The sequence below is a fragment of the Prionailurus bengalensis genome, chromosome A1 (assembly GCF_016509475.1).
Source record: "Prionailurus bengalensis isolate Pbe53 chromosome A1, Fcat_Pben_1.1_paternal_pri, whole genome shotgun sequence".
Taxonomy (NCBI): Eukaryota; Metazoa; Chordata; class Mammalia; order Carnivora; family Felidae; genus Prionailurus; species Prionailurus bengalensis.
This window is the reverse complement of record NC_057343.1, coordinates 86,225,206-86,240,939: the sequence shown is the minus strand read 5'-3', so window position 1 is coordinate 86,240,939 and position 15,734 is coordinate 86,225,206. Positions and strand designations below refer to the sequence as shown.

The 15,734-nt window shown below is 34.6% G+C and overlaps 1 protein-coding gene across 1 annotated transcript in view; it reads left to right on the top strand.

Annotated features, from left to right (window-relative positions):
* The window catches only part of LOC122479052 (butyrophilin subfamily 1 member A1-like), a 76,243-nt gene that overhangs the window by 44,496 nt on the left and 16,013 nt on the right, over window positions 1–15,734 (top strand). The window contains exon 5 of the mRNA XM_043572983.1: window positions 2,954–2,974. Within this exon, the coding sequence (XP_043428918.1) occupies window positions 2,954–2,974 (21 nt within the window). The remainder of the gene's footprint in view (window positions 1–2,953; window positions 2,975–15,734) is intronic.

Here is a 15,734-nt window from a genome sequence, read left to right as displayed (position 1 = left end):
GTTTTCAAAATCCACAAGCTTGCACTATATGAAAAGGGAAAAACTGAAAGCTTTCTTCCTAAAGTCAGGAACAAGAACAATTTGCCAGTTTTACCACGTCTATTCAACACATTGTACTGAAAGTTCTATGCAGAGCAACTGGAAAAGAAAATACATAAAAGATATTCATATTGGAAAATAAAAATTGAAACAAAATCTATTCACAGATGACATCATCCTCTATGTTGAAATCAAACAACCCACAAGAAAGTTAATAGAAATAATGAATCAATTTATCAAATTCATAGGGTAGAAAATCAACATACAAAAATTAGTTATATATTTATAGACCTGAAAAAAATCAGAAAAAAATATATTAAAAAGTCAGTTCTGTTTACAATAGTGTCTAGAAAAATTAAGCAAGGAGAAATGAATTAAACAAGGATGTAAAAAATTGCACACTAAAAACTACAGACCATTTATGAAAGAAATTAGAGACTTCAAATGGAAAGAAATCACGAATTCATAAAAATGCAAATTTAGTATGATTAAGATGCCAATATTACTTAAGTGATCAGCAGACTTAATGCAATCACTATCAAAACTCCAAGCTCACTTCTTACAGTGGGGAAACTGGTATACAAATTTTTATGGATCACAAGAGGCCATGGATAGCAACAACAAAAAAAATCTTGAAATTGAAGAACAAAGTTAGAGGGATCATAATTTCCCATTTCAAAACTTACTGCAAAGCTACAGTAATCAAAAAGGTGTGGTTATTGAATAAATATCTATCTGTCTAACTTCTATCTATCTTTCATCTCTTTATCATGTATATCATATCTGCATCAATGAAATAGAATGGAGAGTCTATAAGTAAACCTTTATTGCAAATTGAATTTTCACAAAGCTCAAAGTCCATTCTATGTGTAAATATTGTCCCTTTAACAAGTGTTTCTGGAATAACTGCATTTCCACATGCAAAAGAATGAAGTTGGATCTCTGCTTCATATATATAGAAAAACTAACTCAAAATATATCAGTGAAATAAAGATTAATAAAAAAGTATAGAATAAATAACATGGGCAAGTCATGACATTGTACTCTTAAACAGGACACCAAAAGCACAAACACCAAAGGGGGAAACAAAACACATAAATTGAACTTCACTGACTTCTTTAATTAACTTTTTAGAGATTTTATTTTTAAGGAATCTCTACACCCAATGTGGGGCTCAAACATATAACTGCACAATCAAGCTGCCTGCTCCACAGACTAAGCCAGCAAGGTGCTCAGAACTTCATTGACATTTAAAACTACTTTGTATCAAAGGACATTACCAAGAGAGATAAAAGACAAATTACCGAATGGGAGAAAATATTTGCAAAATATATATCAAATAAGGGTTTTATCTCAAGAGCACATAAAGAATTTTACAAATTCAACAACAAAACAAACAACCCTAATTTAAAAATAGAAAAAAAAATACATATTTTTCTAAAGAAGATATAAAATGGCAAAGAAGTACATGAAAAGAAGCTCAACACTATTAGTCATTAGGGAAATGAAAACCAAAACCACAATGAGATATCACTTCACACCTTTTAGGAGGGCTATATTATTTTTAAAAGTGAAAATAACAAGTGTTGGGGAGAATATGGAGAAATTACAACCCTTGGACGTTGCTGGTGGGAATTTCAAATACTGCAGCCATCGTGGAAAACTTTTGGCAGTTCCTCAAAAAAACTATAAATATAATTACCATATGATCAAGCAATTCCATTCCTAGTAACATACCTCCAAATAATTAAAAACAAGGAGTTGAAGAGTTTCTTTATGCCAATGTTCATCGTGGCATTATGTATAGCAGCCAAAATAAAGAAACGACACAAATGTTCATCATTACATGAATGGGCAAATTAACTATATTACATAAAATAGTGAAATATTATTCATTATTCATAGCAAGGGATGATATTGTGATATATAGTCCAACATGAATGAGCCTTGAAAACATTATACCAAGTAAAATAAGCCTGACACAAAAAGGGAAATATTGCATGATTAACTGATATTAAATACCTAGACTAATCAGATTTTATAGAAACAGACATAGAGTTAAAGGGAGTTGGAGGTTTGAGACAGTGGGAAGTTACTGATTAATATAGATATTCTGTGCAGGGTGATAAAAATATTTCAGAAATAGTGGTGATATTTGCACAACAGTGGAATGTACTACTGCCAAAGATTATACACTTAATAATAATTAAGAAGTCAGATGGTATCTTATAATATTTATCTATCATCTATCTATCTTCCTATCTATCTATCCTACATATATTCTTATATATTTATATAATTTACATATGGTGTGTGTGTGTGTGTATATATATATATATATATTCACAATATTTAAAATAATAAGGTATTTTTCTCTATAATGATTGCATTGCAGTTAGAAATAATTAACCCCAGGCTATTGATTTAAAGTCTTTTAGGGGCGCCTGGGTGGCTCGGTTAAGTATCCGACTCAGGCTCAGGTCACGATCTCACCATTTGTGAGTTCGAGCCCGCATCGGACTCTGTGCTGACAGCTCGGAGACTGGAGCCTGCTTAGGATTCTGTCTCCCTCTCTCTCTGCTCATGCTCTGTCTCTCTCTGTCTCTCAGAAATAAATAAATGGTAAAAAAAATAAAGTCTTTTAAAGTTTTACCTTTATTTCCCATTTTATTAATCCTGTATTCTACTATTTTAGGTTTAAAATATAGGTGTGTGTACACACGCACACGCACACACAGAACTTCATGATGCTTTTAAACAGTGGAAGGAAACTCTCTAAAAACCTGAATGTCAAATTGGATTAATAGAGTATCCTCTTGTGAGCCAAAAGAGAAGCTCAACCACACCATAGATGAGTTCTACTAATAAATTCATTTTTGTCTGTTTTTCTTTTTCTTTTTCTTTTTCCTTTTAGGTTCACTCAAGAAGAAGCATGGTGAGTTGGTTTACTTCTAACTCAGAGCAGTTCAAGCATTTGTTTACAGGACAGGGTCACAAATTCAAGTTGTGCCTGACCAACATGAATCCAAAGAAAAGATTGCAGGAATTGTGTATGCAAGGCAAGTTGCCATAGGACTAATCTTATCCATGTTAAAAAAGAGAGCCCAGGATGAGAACTTAAGTAAGGGCTATTTAACTGTTTAATATATATGAACATTGTTCTAACAACATCCCTAAGGAGGAGCTGTGATTTGTCAGTTTCAGAGAACTAGGGCAGAAACAATGTACTGTTATGTTCATTAAGTTATTTCTAAGGACCAGCTAAAGTAAATGTTCTCAAAACCAAGAATCGATCAGAATGCCATGGAGAGCACATAATTCTGGGACACATCCCTTAATTTTTGATTCAATATTTCTGCGTTAGGCTCAAGTATTGTCATTTCTAACAAGGTCCCATATGAGAAATGCCAATGCTGTGCAGCCAGGAGCCACACCATGAAGAATGTGGCTGTATCAAAATTTACTTGATAATTTACAGAACTATTAAGAACCATTAACATTAGAATTTAAATTTTATTTTTAATTACCTGATGGGCTAAAACAATACAAAGTATGAATGCACAAGAAACAGATCAAATCCAGGAAAAAGACATGGAGCTTCCCAGGCTACATGGAAATTGATGCCATTTAACTTTTGGTATTACAATTTGAGAATAAGTGGTAAGATATCTAGGAGTAAACCAAGCCTTGTTTCTAAGGTAAGTAGCATTCTTCTGCTTTGGTTAAGAAATCACAATATCGAGGTGCCTGAGTGGCTCAGTTGTTTAAACATCCGACTTCAGCTTAGGTCATGATATCATGGTTCATGAGTTCGACTTTGACTCAGGTTATGATCTCATGGTTCATGACTTCCAGCCCCAAGTCGAGCTCTGTGCTGATAGCTTGGAGCCTGCAACCTGCTTCGGATTCTGTGTCTCCCTCTCTATTTGCACCTCCTCTCTCTCTCTCTCTCTCTCAAAAATAAATAAACATTAAAAAATTAAAGAAATCACAATGTCAATGAAAAAAGTTATTAAGTACTGAAAAGTGTTGAATCATTAGGAAAGACCAGAGCACTTTTGAAAACTGAAATTACACTCTCTTTGTCATTTTGGACTGGGACAGATGCATGTACTTGCATTTAGTTACAATGAGTGCAATACTGTAAGATGTAGATATTGAACATTATTCCTAGTCCTATTCCCAGGACACAGTCTAACTGAATGAGTCTAGGCCCTTGGGGAGACAGGCCCCTGGAGCTGAAAAGATAATGTGAATCTGGGGTAGTCAGAGATTGAAGATAAGTAGTACCTATTCCTATTGCAGGAATTTTGAATTGTGAGTTCTGGGCTTAATCATATACACAGGTATCTTGGGAAGTAGGAGATTTTAGACACAGTAGAAGTTTAAGTGCCATCTCTGGAGACAGCTTTCCATATAGAAAGAAAATATTGTTTTGTTTTGTTTTTTGTAATGTATTTTTTAAAATTGAATTTAGCCTATATTATTGAATTTCTCAGGTGTACACCATATTTATTTGACATTTCTATGCTTTGCTCAATATTCACCACAATAAGTATAGTTACCATCTGTCACCATACACTATTATACCATTACTGACTATATTCTTTAGGTTGAACGTTTCATTTTTGTGACTTATTTATTTTATAAGTAGATGTTTGCATTCTTAATCCTTTTATTGTGCCCTTGTCCACACCCACCACCTGTGTGGCAACAATTTATTGTTTGTGTTTAACAGTTTGCCTTTTCCTTGTTTCCTTGTTTCCTTGTTTTTGTTTTGTTTTGTTTGTTTTTTGTTTTGAATTTTTGGATTCCACATAGAGTGAAATTATATGGTACATGTCTGTCTGACTTATTTCACTTATCATAATACCCTCTTGAACAATGCATGTTTTGGAAAATAGCATGATCTCATTATTTTTTTAAAGCTAAGTAACATTATATATGTTGCCACCACACCAGGTCCCTAAAGTTTGGATTTTAAAACTCAGCTGGCTTGGCCAGGATAGAAACAAAGCACAATGTGCTTCTCCAGTCAGGTAGGAAAACCAGAAACAGACAGTGTAAAAACAGCAGTCTCAAAAAAACTATCACACAAAAGGGGAAATTATCTGCTCTTCTGGGAGAGCTTCCCTGACTGCAGACAGCAGAAACTACCCATTCTGGGGACAATGGAGCTGGAGTGATAATTTTCCTCCTCTGTCCTGCAGCATAAACTAACTTCATTAAACAGCACAGTGACAACATTGGCTGTTTCAGTTGCTTACACCCAGCCCCACTGTCCAGCATTCTACTGGTACTACTTTTCTCTGGCAAGTGTGTCAAAGGACTAGCAAAGCAGGTCCCCTCCAGAGGACCAGCAGAATCCTTCTTATGCACCACCTCTACCAATCATAGAGTTCTGCAAAGATTCATGTATAAGGGGAAGTATAAGGGGAATAGACTCACATCCTTATTAACAAGTAGATTAGAGGACACCTATTTAAAATTTGACAATTTGTGGCCAAGGTCTATACATTCCCCACAGCTGGCAGGAGAAACTCAAGAGGACTAACTTGAGGAATAGAGCATGCATAACAGCAGCAGAGTGCCACACCACAGATACATTTTGAAGCATGGGTCTCTGGACATGATTTGACCTGCTCTTCATAAAGCCATTACTCTCAGGAGCACAAAACATAACAGACGTACCTAACACAGAAGAAAAGAGACTTAGACAAAATGTCAAGACAGACCAACTCATTCCCCCAAAAAAGTACAACAAAATGTCACAGCCAGTGATCCACTTGAAACAGATATAGGTAATATACATGATTCACAATTTGAAGCAACAATTATAAGAATACTACCTATGCTTGAGAAAAGCATAGAAGACACCAGGGAGCCTATTACCCCAAATAGAAAAGATCTTAAAACCAATCATGCTGAAATGAAACATGCAATAATGGAGATTCAAAACTGACTGGATTCAATGACTACAAGAATGAAAGAAGCAGAGGAAGGAAGAGGTGACAAAGGGGATAGATTTATGGAAAATAAAGAAGCTGATCAAAAGAGAGAAGGAAAATTTTGAACCATGAAAGTAGACATATGTAATCAGTGATTTCATTAAATGTAATGACATTCTTACAATAGCAGTCCCAGAAGAAGAGAGAGAAAAGGTGGCAGATGGTTTATCTGAGACAATTATAGTTGAAGACTTCCGAATCTGGGGAAGGAAATAGACTTCCAAATTCAGGACGCACATATAACTTCCATCAAAATGAACAAAAGCAGGTAAAAATCAAGACATATTGTGTCTAAATTTGCAAATATAAAGATAAAGAAAAAATCTTAAAAGCAACAAGAAAAAAGAAGTCACTAACTCATAAAGGTAGACCAATAAGGTTAGCAGCAGTTTTCTCCACAGACACTTGGCAGGCCAGAAAAGGGTTCCATGATATATTCAATGTGCTGAATGGGAAAAATCTGCAGTCAGTAGTAAGGTATCCAGCAAGGCTATCATTCAGAACAGGAGAGATAAAGAGTTTCACAGATAAACAAAAACAAATAGAGTACTCTCAACCAGTCCTGCAAGAATTATGAAAGGGAACTCTTTCAATGGGAAGAAGACTAGAAAGACACAGAGAGTATCTCTCAAAATAATTACAAAACAATCACTACAACAGCACTAAGACCATTGATTATGATATATCAATAATTATTCTGAAAAAAAATTACACCGTAAATTGAATAAATGATCTAATCAAAAAACAGTGTGTCAAAATGGATATGTAAGAGAAAAAGACACACTTATGCTGACTACAACAGACTCATTTTAGACCTCAAAACACAAGCAAACTGAAAGTGAGGGGATGCAGAAACATTTACAATGCAAATAGATGTCAAAAGAAAGCTTTACTGGCAATATTTATAACAGACATACTACATTAAAAAAAATTTTTAACATTTATTTATTTTTTGAGAGAGAGACAGACAGACAGAGCATGAGCGGGGTAGGGGCAGAGAGAGACAGAGACAGAGACAGAGAATCCGAAGCAGGCTCCAGGCTCCGAGCTGTCAGCGCAGAGCCTGATGCGGGGCTGGAACTCACAAACCATGAGATCGTGACCTGAGCTGAAGTTGGATGCCCAACCGACTGAGCCACCCAGGCACCCCCAGACATACTACATTTTAAACTGAAAACTATAATATGAGATAAAGAAGGACATTGTATCATAATGAAGGAGGCTATCCAACAAGAAAATCTAACAATTGTAAATATTTATGCACCCAAAAGGAAAGCACTGCAATTTATAAAACAATTAATAACAAACATAAAGGAACTAATTGGTAATAATAAAATAATAGGAGAGGAATTTAACATTCACTTGCAGCAATGGAAAGATAATATGAGCAGAACATCAACAAGGAAACAATAGCTTTGAGTGACACCCTGAGCCAAATGGGCTTAACAGATATAGTCAAAACATTTCTTCCTAAACTATCAGATTACCATGTTTTTCAAGTGCACATGGGATATTTTCCAGAATAGATCACCTACTTTGTCACAAATCATGCCTCAACAAGTACAAAAAACTTTCAGATCATAACATATATGTTTTCTGACCACAATGTCATGAAATTTGAAATTGACCACAAGAAAAAAAAATGGAAACATCAAAAATACATGGAGGTTAAAGGACATCTTACTCAGGAATGGATGGATTAACCAGGGAATTAAAGAAGAAATAAAAAAAATACACAGAAACAAATGATAATGAAAACAAGATGGCCCAAGACCTTTGGGATGAAGCATAAGCTGTAGAAAAAGGGAAATATAGAGTAATAGAGGCCTCTTTCAAGAAGTAAGAAAAATCTCAAATACAAAAACTAAGCTTACACCTGAAAGAGCTATGTAAACAACAACAAACAAAGCCTCAAACCAGCAGAATAAGATAATTAAGACAGATTAGAGCCGAAATTTATGATAGAGAAAATAATGAGGAAAAAAAGAACAGGCGAATGGGAAAAGGATCTGGTTGAAAAAACTAATAACATTTATAAACTCCTAGCCAGATTTATCAAAAAGAAAGAGAAAGGACCTCAATAAATAAAATCACAAATAAAGGAGGGGAGATCACAACAAACACTACATTAATACAATTATAAGAGAATGTCATGAAACATTATATGTCAGGAAACTGGGCAACTTGGTATAAATGTACAAACTCCTAGAAACATATAAACTACCAAATTTAAATGGAAAGAAATTGAAAACTTGAACAGACCAATAACCACCACCACCAACAAAAATGGAATCATTAATCAAAAATCCCCCAACAAAAAAAGTTCAGGGCAAGAGTCTTCACAAGTGAATTTCAACAAAAATGTACAGAAGACTTAATACCTATTTTTCTAAAAATGTTCCAAAAAATAGAAACAGAAAGAAAACTTCCAAACTCATTCTATGAGGCCAGCATTATTGTGATTCCAAAACCAGATAAAAATCCCACAAACAGGGAAAATTAAAGGCCAATATCCCTCAACAATATCCCTCAAGTAGAAAATTGAATCTAAGGTACATTAATAGAATTATTCACCATGATCAAGTGGGATTTATTCCTGGGCTGCAAGTGTGGTTCAATATTTGCAAAATCAATCAACATGATACACCACGTTAACAAAATAAAGAATAGGGACAATACATTCCTCTAAATGGATGCAGAAAAATAATTTAACAAAGTACAGCATCAAATATTTAAAAAAACATAAACCTCAATAAAGTAGAGATAGAGGGAACATGCTGCAACATCATAAAGGCCATAAGGAAAAGGCACACAGCTAATATCATCTGATATGGAGAAAAACTGAGAGGTTTTCCTCCATGATACAGGAGCATGACAGTGATACCCACTCTCAGCAGTTATTAAAAATACTACTGGAAATTCTAGCCTGAGATATCAGATGACAAAAAGACATATAAAGCATCAAAATTGGCTACAAAGAAGTCAAATACTCACTATTTGCAGACAACATGATACTGAATATCGAAAATTGTCAAAATGTCTATACTACCAAAAAATTGCCATATTTAATGCAAACCCTAACAAAATACACCAGCATTTTTCAGAGAGATGGAATATTTCTAAGAATTTATGGAACCACAGAAGACCTGGAATAGCAAAAACAACCTTGAAAATGAAAAGAAAAGCTGGAGACATCATAATTCCAGACTTCAAGTTATATTACAAAGTTGTAATGATCAAGACAATATGATACTGGCACTACAACAGACCCATACATCAATGGAAAAGAATAGAAAACCCGGAAATGGACCCACAACTATATGGGCAACTTATCTTTGACAAAATAGGAAAGAATATCCAATGTGAAGAAGACAGTCTCTTGTACAAATGATGTTGGGAAAACTTGAAAGCAAGAGGCTAAAGAAGGAAAAGGACCACTCTGAATACCATACACAAAAGTAAATTAAAAGAGGGTAAGATGCATAAATGTTAGTGAGGAAATCATTGAAATCTTAGAGGAGAAAACAGGCAGTAACCTCTTTCACATTGGCCATTACTAGCTGTTTCTCCAGAGGCAAGGAAAACAAAAGCAAAAACAAACTATTGGAAATTTACCAAGATAAAGCATCTCTACAGTGAAGAAAACAATCAAACTAAAAGGAGACATTTGGAATAGGAGGAGATATTTACAATTGACATATCTGGTAAAGGGTTATTATCCAAAATAGATGAAGAACTTTTAAAACTCAACATCAAAACAACAAATAATACAGTTAAAAAATGGGCAAATGATATGAATATACACTTTTTTCTAAAAAAGGTGTTAATGGCTAAGAGAAGCAAGAAAAGATGGTCAATATCACTCATCAATAAGGAAACACAAATCAAAAGTAAAATTAAATATCATCTCAAACCAGTGAGAAGGGCCAGAATTAACAACACAGGAAAAAACAGATGTTGGCAAGGATACACAGAAAGGGGAACCCCCTTACACTGTTGATGGGAATGCAAACTGGTTAAACCGCTTGGAAAACAGTATGTAAATTCCTCAAAAAGTTAAAAATAGAACTACCATAAGATCCAGCAATTGCACTACTAAGTATTTACCCAAAGGATACAAAAAATACTGATTTAAAGGCGTACATGCATCTGTTGTGTTTAGAAGCATTATCTAATATACCCAAACTATGCAAATTTGCAAAAAAAAGCGCTCAAATTCCCATAAACTGATGAATCAATAATGAACATGTGAAAAAAATATACATATACATAATGTATATGTAATGTAATGTATAATGTAATGTGTGTGTGTGTGTGTGTGTGTGTGTGTGTGTGTATAATGGAATATTACTCAGCAACAGAAAAAAAAAGAATGAAATCTTGCCATTTGGGAAGTCATGGATGTAGCTAGAGATTATCATGCAAGGTGAAATAAGTCATTCAGAGAAAGACACATACCATATGATTTCATTCAAATATGGAATTTAAGAAACAAAACAAATGAACATATGAAGGGAAAAGAGAGAGAGGCAAACCATAAAACTGATTCTTAAGTAGACAATAAACTGAGGGTTGCTGGAGGGAAGGTGGGCTGACCAATGGGTTAAATGAGTGATGGGTATTAATGAGGGCATTGGTTGTGATGGGTAACGGGTATCTATAGAACTGATGAATGACTAAATTCTACTTCTGAAACCAATACTGCACTGTATTTCAACTAACTGGAATTTAAGTAAAGACTTGAAACTCAAATTAAAAAAAAGTAGCATTTTCATTTTGGGAGGTAAATACCCAGTGGTGGATTTATGGATCATATGGTGTTTCTATTTTTAAATTTTTGCACAATCTCCATACTGTTTTCCCCAATGGCTCCACCAGGTTACATTCCCACCAACAGTGTCTGAGAGTTCCCTTTACTCTACCCCCTCGTCATCTTATGTTATTTCTTGTCTTTTTGGAATCAGCCATTCAAACAAGTGTAAGGTGATAATCTTATTGTGTTTTTGATTTGTAAATTGTTTATAATTACTAATGTTGAATATATTATCAAGTATATGTTGACAATCTGTTTGTTTTCTTTAGAAAAAAATGTCTATTCAGGTCCTCTGCCCATTTTTAAATCAGATTGTTTTTGGTATTGTTCATGCTGTATAAATTCTTTACATATTTGGATATTAACCTCTTCTTGGATATATTATTTTCAAACTTCTCTCATTCAAGGATTTGCCTTTATATTTTGTTGATGACTTCCTTTTCTGTTGAAGAATTTTTACCTTAGTGTTGTCCCAGTACTTTATTTTTGCTTTTATTTTTCCTTTCCTGGGGCAATATGTTCATAAATATGATGCTAAACTAATGACCAAGAGATTACTGCCACTGTTTTCTTTTAGAAGCTTTATGACTTCAGGTCTCACATTTAGATCATCAAGCCATATTTATTGTATTTTTGTGTATTGTGTAAGAAAGTGGTCCAGTTTCATTCTTTCACATATACTTTGCAGTTTTCTCAACACCACTTGTTGAAAAACCTTGTTTTCTCATGATATATTCTTGCATCTTCTGTCATAGGTTGACTATATACATGTGGGCTTATTTCTGTGCTCTATATCCTATTCTATTGATCTATGTGTCTATTTTTGTGTTAGTACTATACTGCCTTGATTACTGCAGTTTGTAGTCTATCATTAAATCTGCCATTGTGATTCCATTATCTTTGTTCTGAAATCAAGATTTCATTAGTTATACAAGTTTTTTTTTTCTGTGATTCCATAAAAGTTTTAGGATTATTTGTTCAAGTTATCTTAAAAGATGTTATTGGCATTTTGTTGGATTTGTACTGAAACTTTAGGTTGCTTTAGGTAGGATGGACATTTTAAATATATAAATTATTCTAAAAAGCAAGTATAATACATTTTTCCATTTGCTTGTGTCATTGCAATTTGAATATATTATTATTATTATTATTGTCTAATTGTGGCAGCTAGGATTTTCAGCACTACTATGAGGAATAAAAGTGGTAAGACTGAATATCCCTGTCATATTCAAAACTTAGAGGGAAAGATTTCAGTTTTTCACTATTGTATGATGTTAGATTGAATTTTTTATATATCACCATTATTATGTTGAGATATTTTCCCTCTAAATCCACTTTGTTAAGAGTTTTTATCAGGAAGGAATGTCGTAATTTGACAAATCCTTTTTCTTCCTCTAGTGAGATGATCATATGTTTTTTATCCTTTCTCTTATTAATGACATTAATCACATTGATTGGTATGTGAATGGTGAAAACATGCTTGCATCCCTGAAATAATTACTACTTGATCATGGTTAGTGATTTTTTTTTAATGTATTGTTGAATTTGGCTTTGCTAATATATATTTTTTTGGCAATTTTCATGCATGTTCATCATAGATACTAGCCTGTAGTTGTATTTTTGTTTTTTGTTTGTTTGTTTTTGTTTATTTTTAGTATTTTGTTTTGTTATGTTTTTCTGTACCTTTGGTTTGGTCTCAGGGTAATACTAACCTCATAAAAAGAATTTGAATGCTTTCTTCCATATTCTATTTTTTAATATAGTTTCAGAAGAATAGGTATTAATGCTTCTTTAGATGTTTGGTAGAACTTACCAGTGACACCATTAGTCCTGGACTCCTGTTTGTTAAAAGTTTATTAATTACTAATTTTATTATTATTAAGTGGCTTTTCAAATTTTCTATTTTTCCTGATCGAGTTTTGGAACTTGGTATCTTTCTAGGAATTTACCTATTTTTTTCTAGGTTGTCCAATTTGTTGGCATTTTTTAAATAATATTCTCTTATAATCTTTGCAAACCTGCTTTGTTTTTTTTTCCATTATCTGATTTTATTTATTGTGTCCTCTCTTTTTTTTTCTTAATAAACCAGGCTATAAATTTACCAATTTTGTCTAACTTTTCAAAGAAGCAGCTCTTGGTTTCATTTATATTTTCAACTTTTGTCTCTATTTCATTTACCTCTGCTCTAATCTTCATTTTGAGTAGCATTTTTGGTTGTCCTTTCCCTTTCTAGCTCCTTTAGCAGTAAGTTTAGATTGATTACTTGAGATCCCACAGCTAACATTATACTTAATGATGAAAAGCTGAAAACTTTTCCTCCATGTTCAGAACATGACAAGTATGTCCATTCTCAACATCTTTTTACAACATAGAATGCTTATGCATTCTAAAATGCTGAGGCATTTTAACAGTATGGATTCATTGTAACCATAACCATAGAATTTTTTTCCCATTTCCTTGTGTCTTCTTCAATATCTTTCATCAGCATTTTGTAGTTTTTAGATTACAAATCATTCACCTCTCTGGTTAGGTTTATTCCTAGGTATCTTATGGTTGTTGGTGCAATTATAAATAGGATCAATTATTTAGTTTCTTTTTCTGCTGCTTCATCGTTGATGTATTAGGAATTCAACATTTCTGCACATTTCTATACATTGTACTTCTGTACAAGATTTCTGTACATTGATTGTGTATCCTGTGGTCTTATTGGATTCCTGTATCATTTCTAGGAATTTTTTCATGGAGTCTTTTGGGTTGTCTATATCATTTAATCTGCAAGTAGTGAAAGACTGACTTTTTCCCTATCTATTTGGATGCTTTTTATTTCTTTAACTGTCTGATTGCTGAGGCTTGTACTTTCAGTGTCAAATAACAGTGATGAGAATGGATATCCCTGTTTTGTTCCTGACTGTAGATGAAAATCTTTCAATTTTTCTCTAGTGAGATGATGTTAACTATGGGTCTTTCATATATGGCCATTATTTTTTTGATGTATGTTCCCTCAATCCCTACTTTTTGAGTTTTTGTTTGCCAGAGTGTGGCAAATTTTAACTAGGTATGCTCTGGTCTGCTTATTATATGATAGCTGATGTGACTTCCAGTAGAACTGAAGCCTTGCAGGACACTGTGGTTGGGAGACACGGTGTGGACAGCATTTCTGTCGGTCCACTGAGGAAGGAACCTGCCTTGCTGGGACTGAGGCACACTTGACAGGGAATGGAAATATTGGCAGAGCACAGGGGTGTGAGACTTGGTGTAAGCAAGGTAGGCAGCCAGTCTCAGCACTGTGTATTTACTAAAGGTTGTTCTGTGTTTATGCTGAGTGGTGAGGGAGACAGATATCACCAACCAACTCCTTTGTTTCCAGTGAGGGGTTCTTGTGTCTACTGCTCTCAGAGAAGCACTCACTGAAGAGTGAATAATCTCCCCTCTGTGTGTTCCCTGTGTTTTTCAGATTCTCATTTCCATGCTGTCCGTCCCTAGGTAGTTTGCCTGTCTTCTAGCAATGAGCATTGCAGGGTCCATTCCAGGAAAGGCTCCCAACTTTGAAAACAACAGACTTTAGGGACATGGTTTGGGCAGGGGCTGCACTGGTCTTCTGGAAGAGGGTCTCATCTCACTGAGACTGATGCAGGTTTTGCTGATAAGGGCAATCACAGGCTAGGAAGACAGTGTCAGGGTTGAGCTGCCTTTGACAGAAGGCTTTGAAATTATTATCAATGGTGTGGGAGGGAAGTGGAACATTCTGAAACTTTTGTCCCTGTAGAGGGGTCCCTATGAATGCCACCTGCCACTCAAGTGCTCCAAGAAGAATAACAATCCCTACCTGTATTCCCCAAGCATTCCTCCAGCCAAGCCATCTGCCCTTGTGGTGTTTGCCTGTCTTCTCCACAGGAGTAGGACAGTACTTTTTGTTCTGTATCCCAGTTAAGACTCCTGACGTTAAAAACTCCAGGCTTTAAGCCCTACTGGATTAAAAAAAAAAAAAAATCTAGGAAATAAGCTCCTTTGTTATTCCCAGTCAATGGCTTTGAGGAAGTGTCCTCCTTGTGCATTCCCCTGCATAATCCTCTCCCTCTCTCTCTCTCTCTCTCTGTCTTTGTCTCTGTCTCTGTCTCTCTCTTGTCTTTCTCTGCAACCAGGGGTCCCTCCCTTCCACAGTGCCCAGGATCCATGTCTCCCCCAAACCATGTCTTTGCATTTCCTACTTTCCTCAATGTCGCCTTTTCTCTCCCTCTAGTTGTGAAGTTGTTCTGCCAGTCTTCAGGTCAATTTCATAGGTATTCAGAATGATTTGACAGCCATCTAGCTTTGTTTAAGTAATGAGAAAAGCTTAAAGTTCTCCTACTATGCAATCATTTTAGCTCTGAAGCAGGAAACCTTGAAAAGGAAGGAAAAGCTCATGGTATCACCCTTCTGGATACCAAAATGTACTGTAAAGCTATAATAATGAGAAGAGTACTTTATTGGCACAAATGTGGATAAATAGATACATGAGCACAACAGAATAGCCCCCAAATAAGTCCTCACTTATATGGACAATTATTCAGTGACAAAAGAGGCAAGAATATACAATGGGGAAACTATCCATTCAATAAATGATGTTGAGAAAACTAAAAAGATACTTGCAAAATAATGAAATTTGACCACTTTCACACCATAAACAAAAGTAAATTGATAATGGGTGGGAAGACATAAATGTAATATCTAAACCATAAAAGTCTTAGAAGAAAACATAAGCAGTGAGTTCTTTGACAAAAGTCTGAGCAATATTTACTTGAATCTGGTTCCTCAGGCAAGGACAGCAAAAACAAAAACAAACTATTAGGACCATATCAAACAATTTTTTCACAGCCAATGTAACTATTAACAAA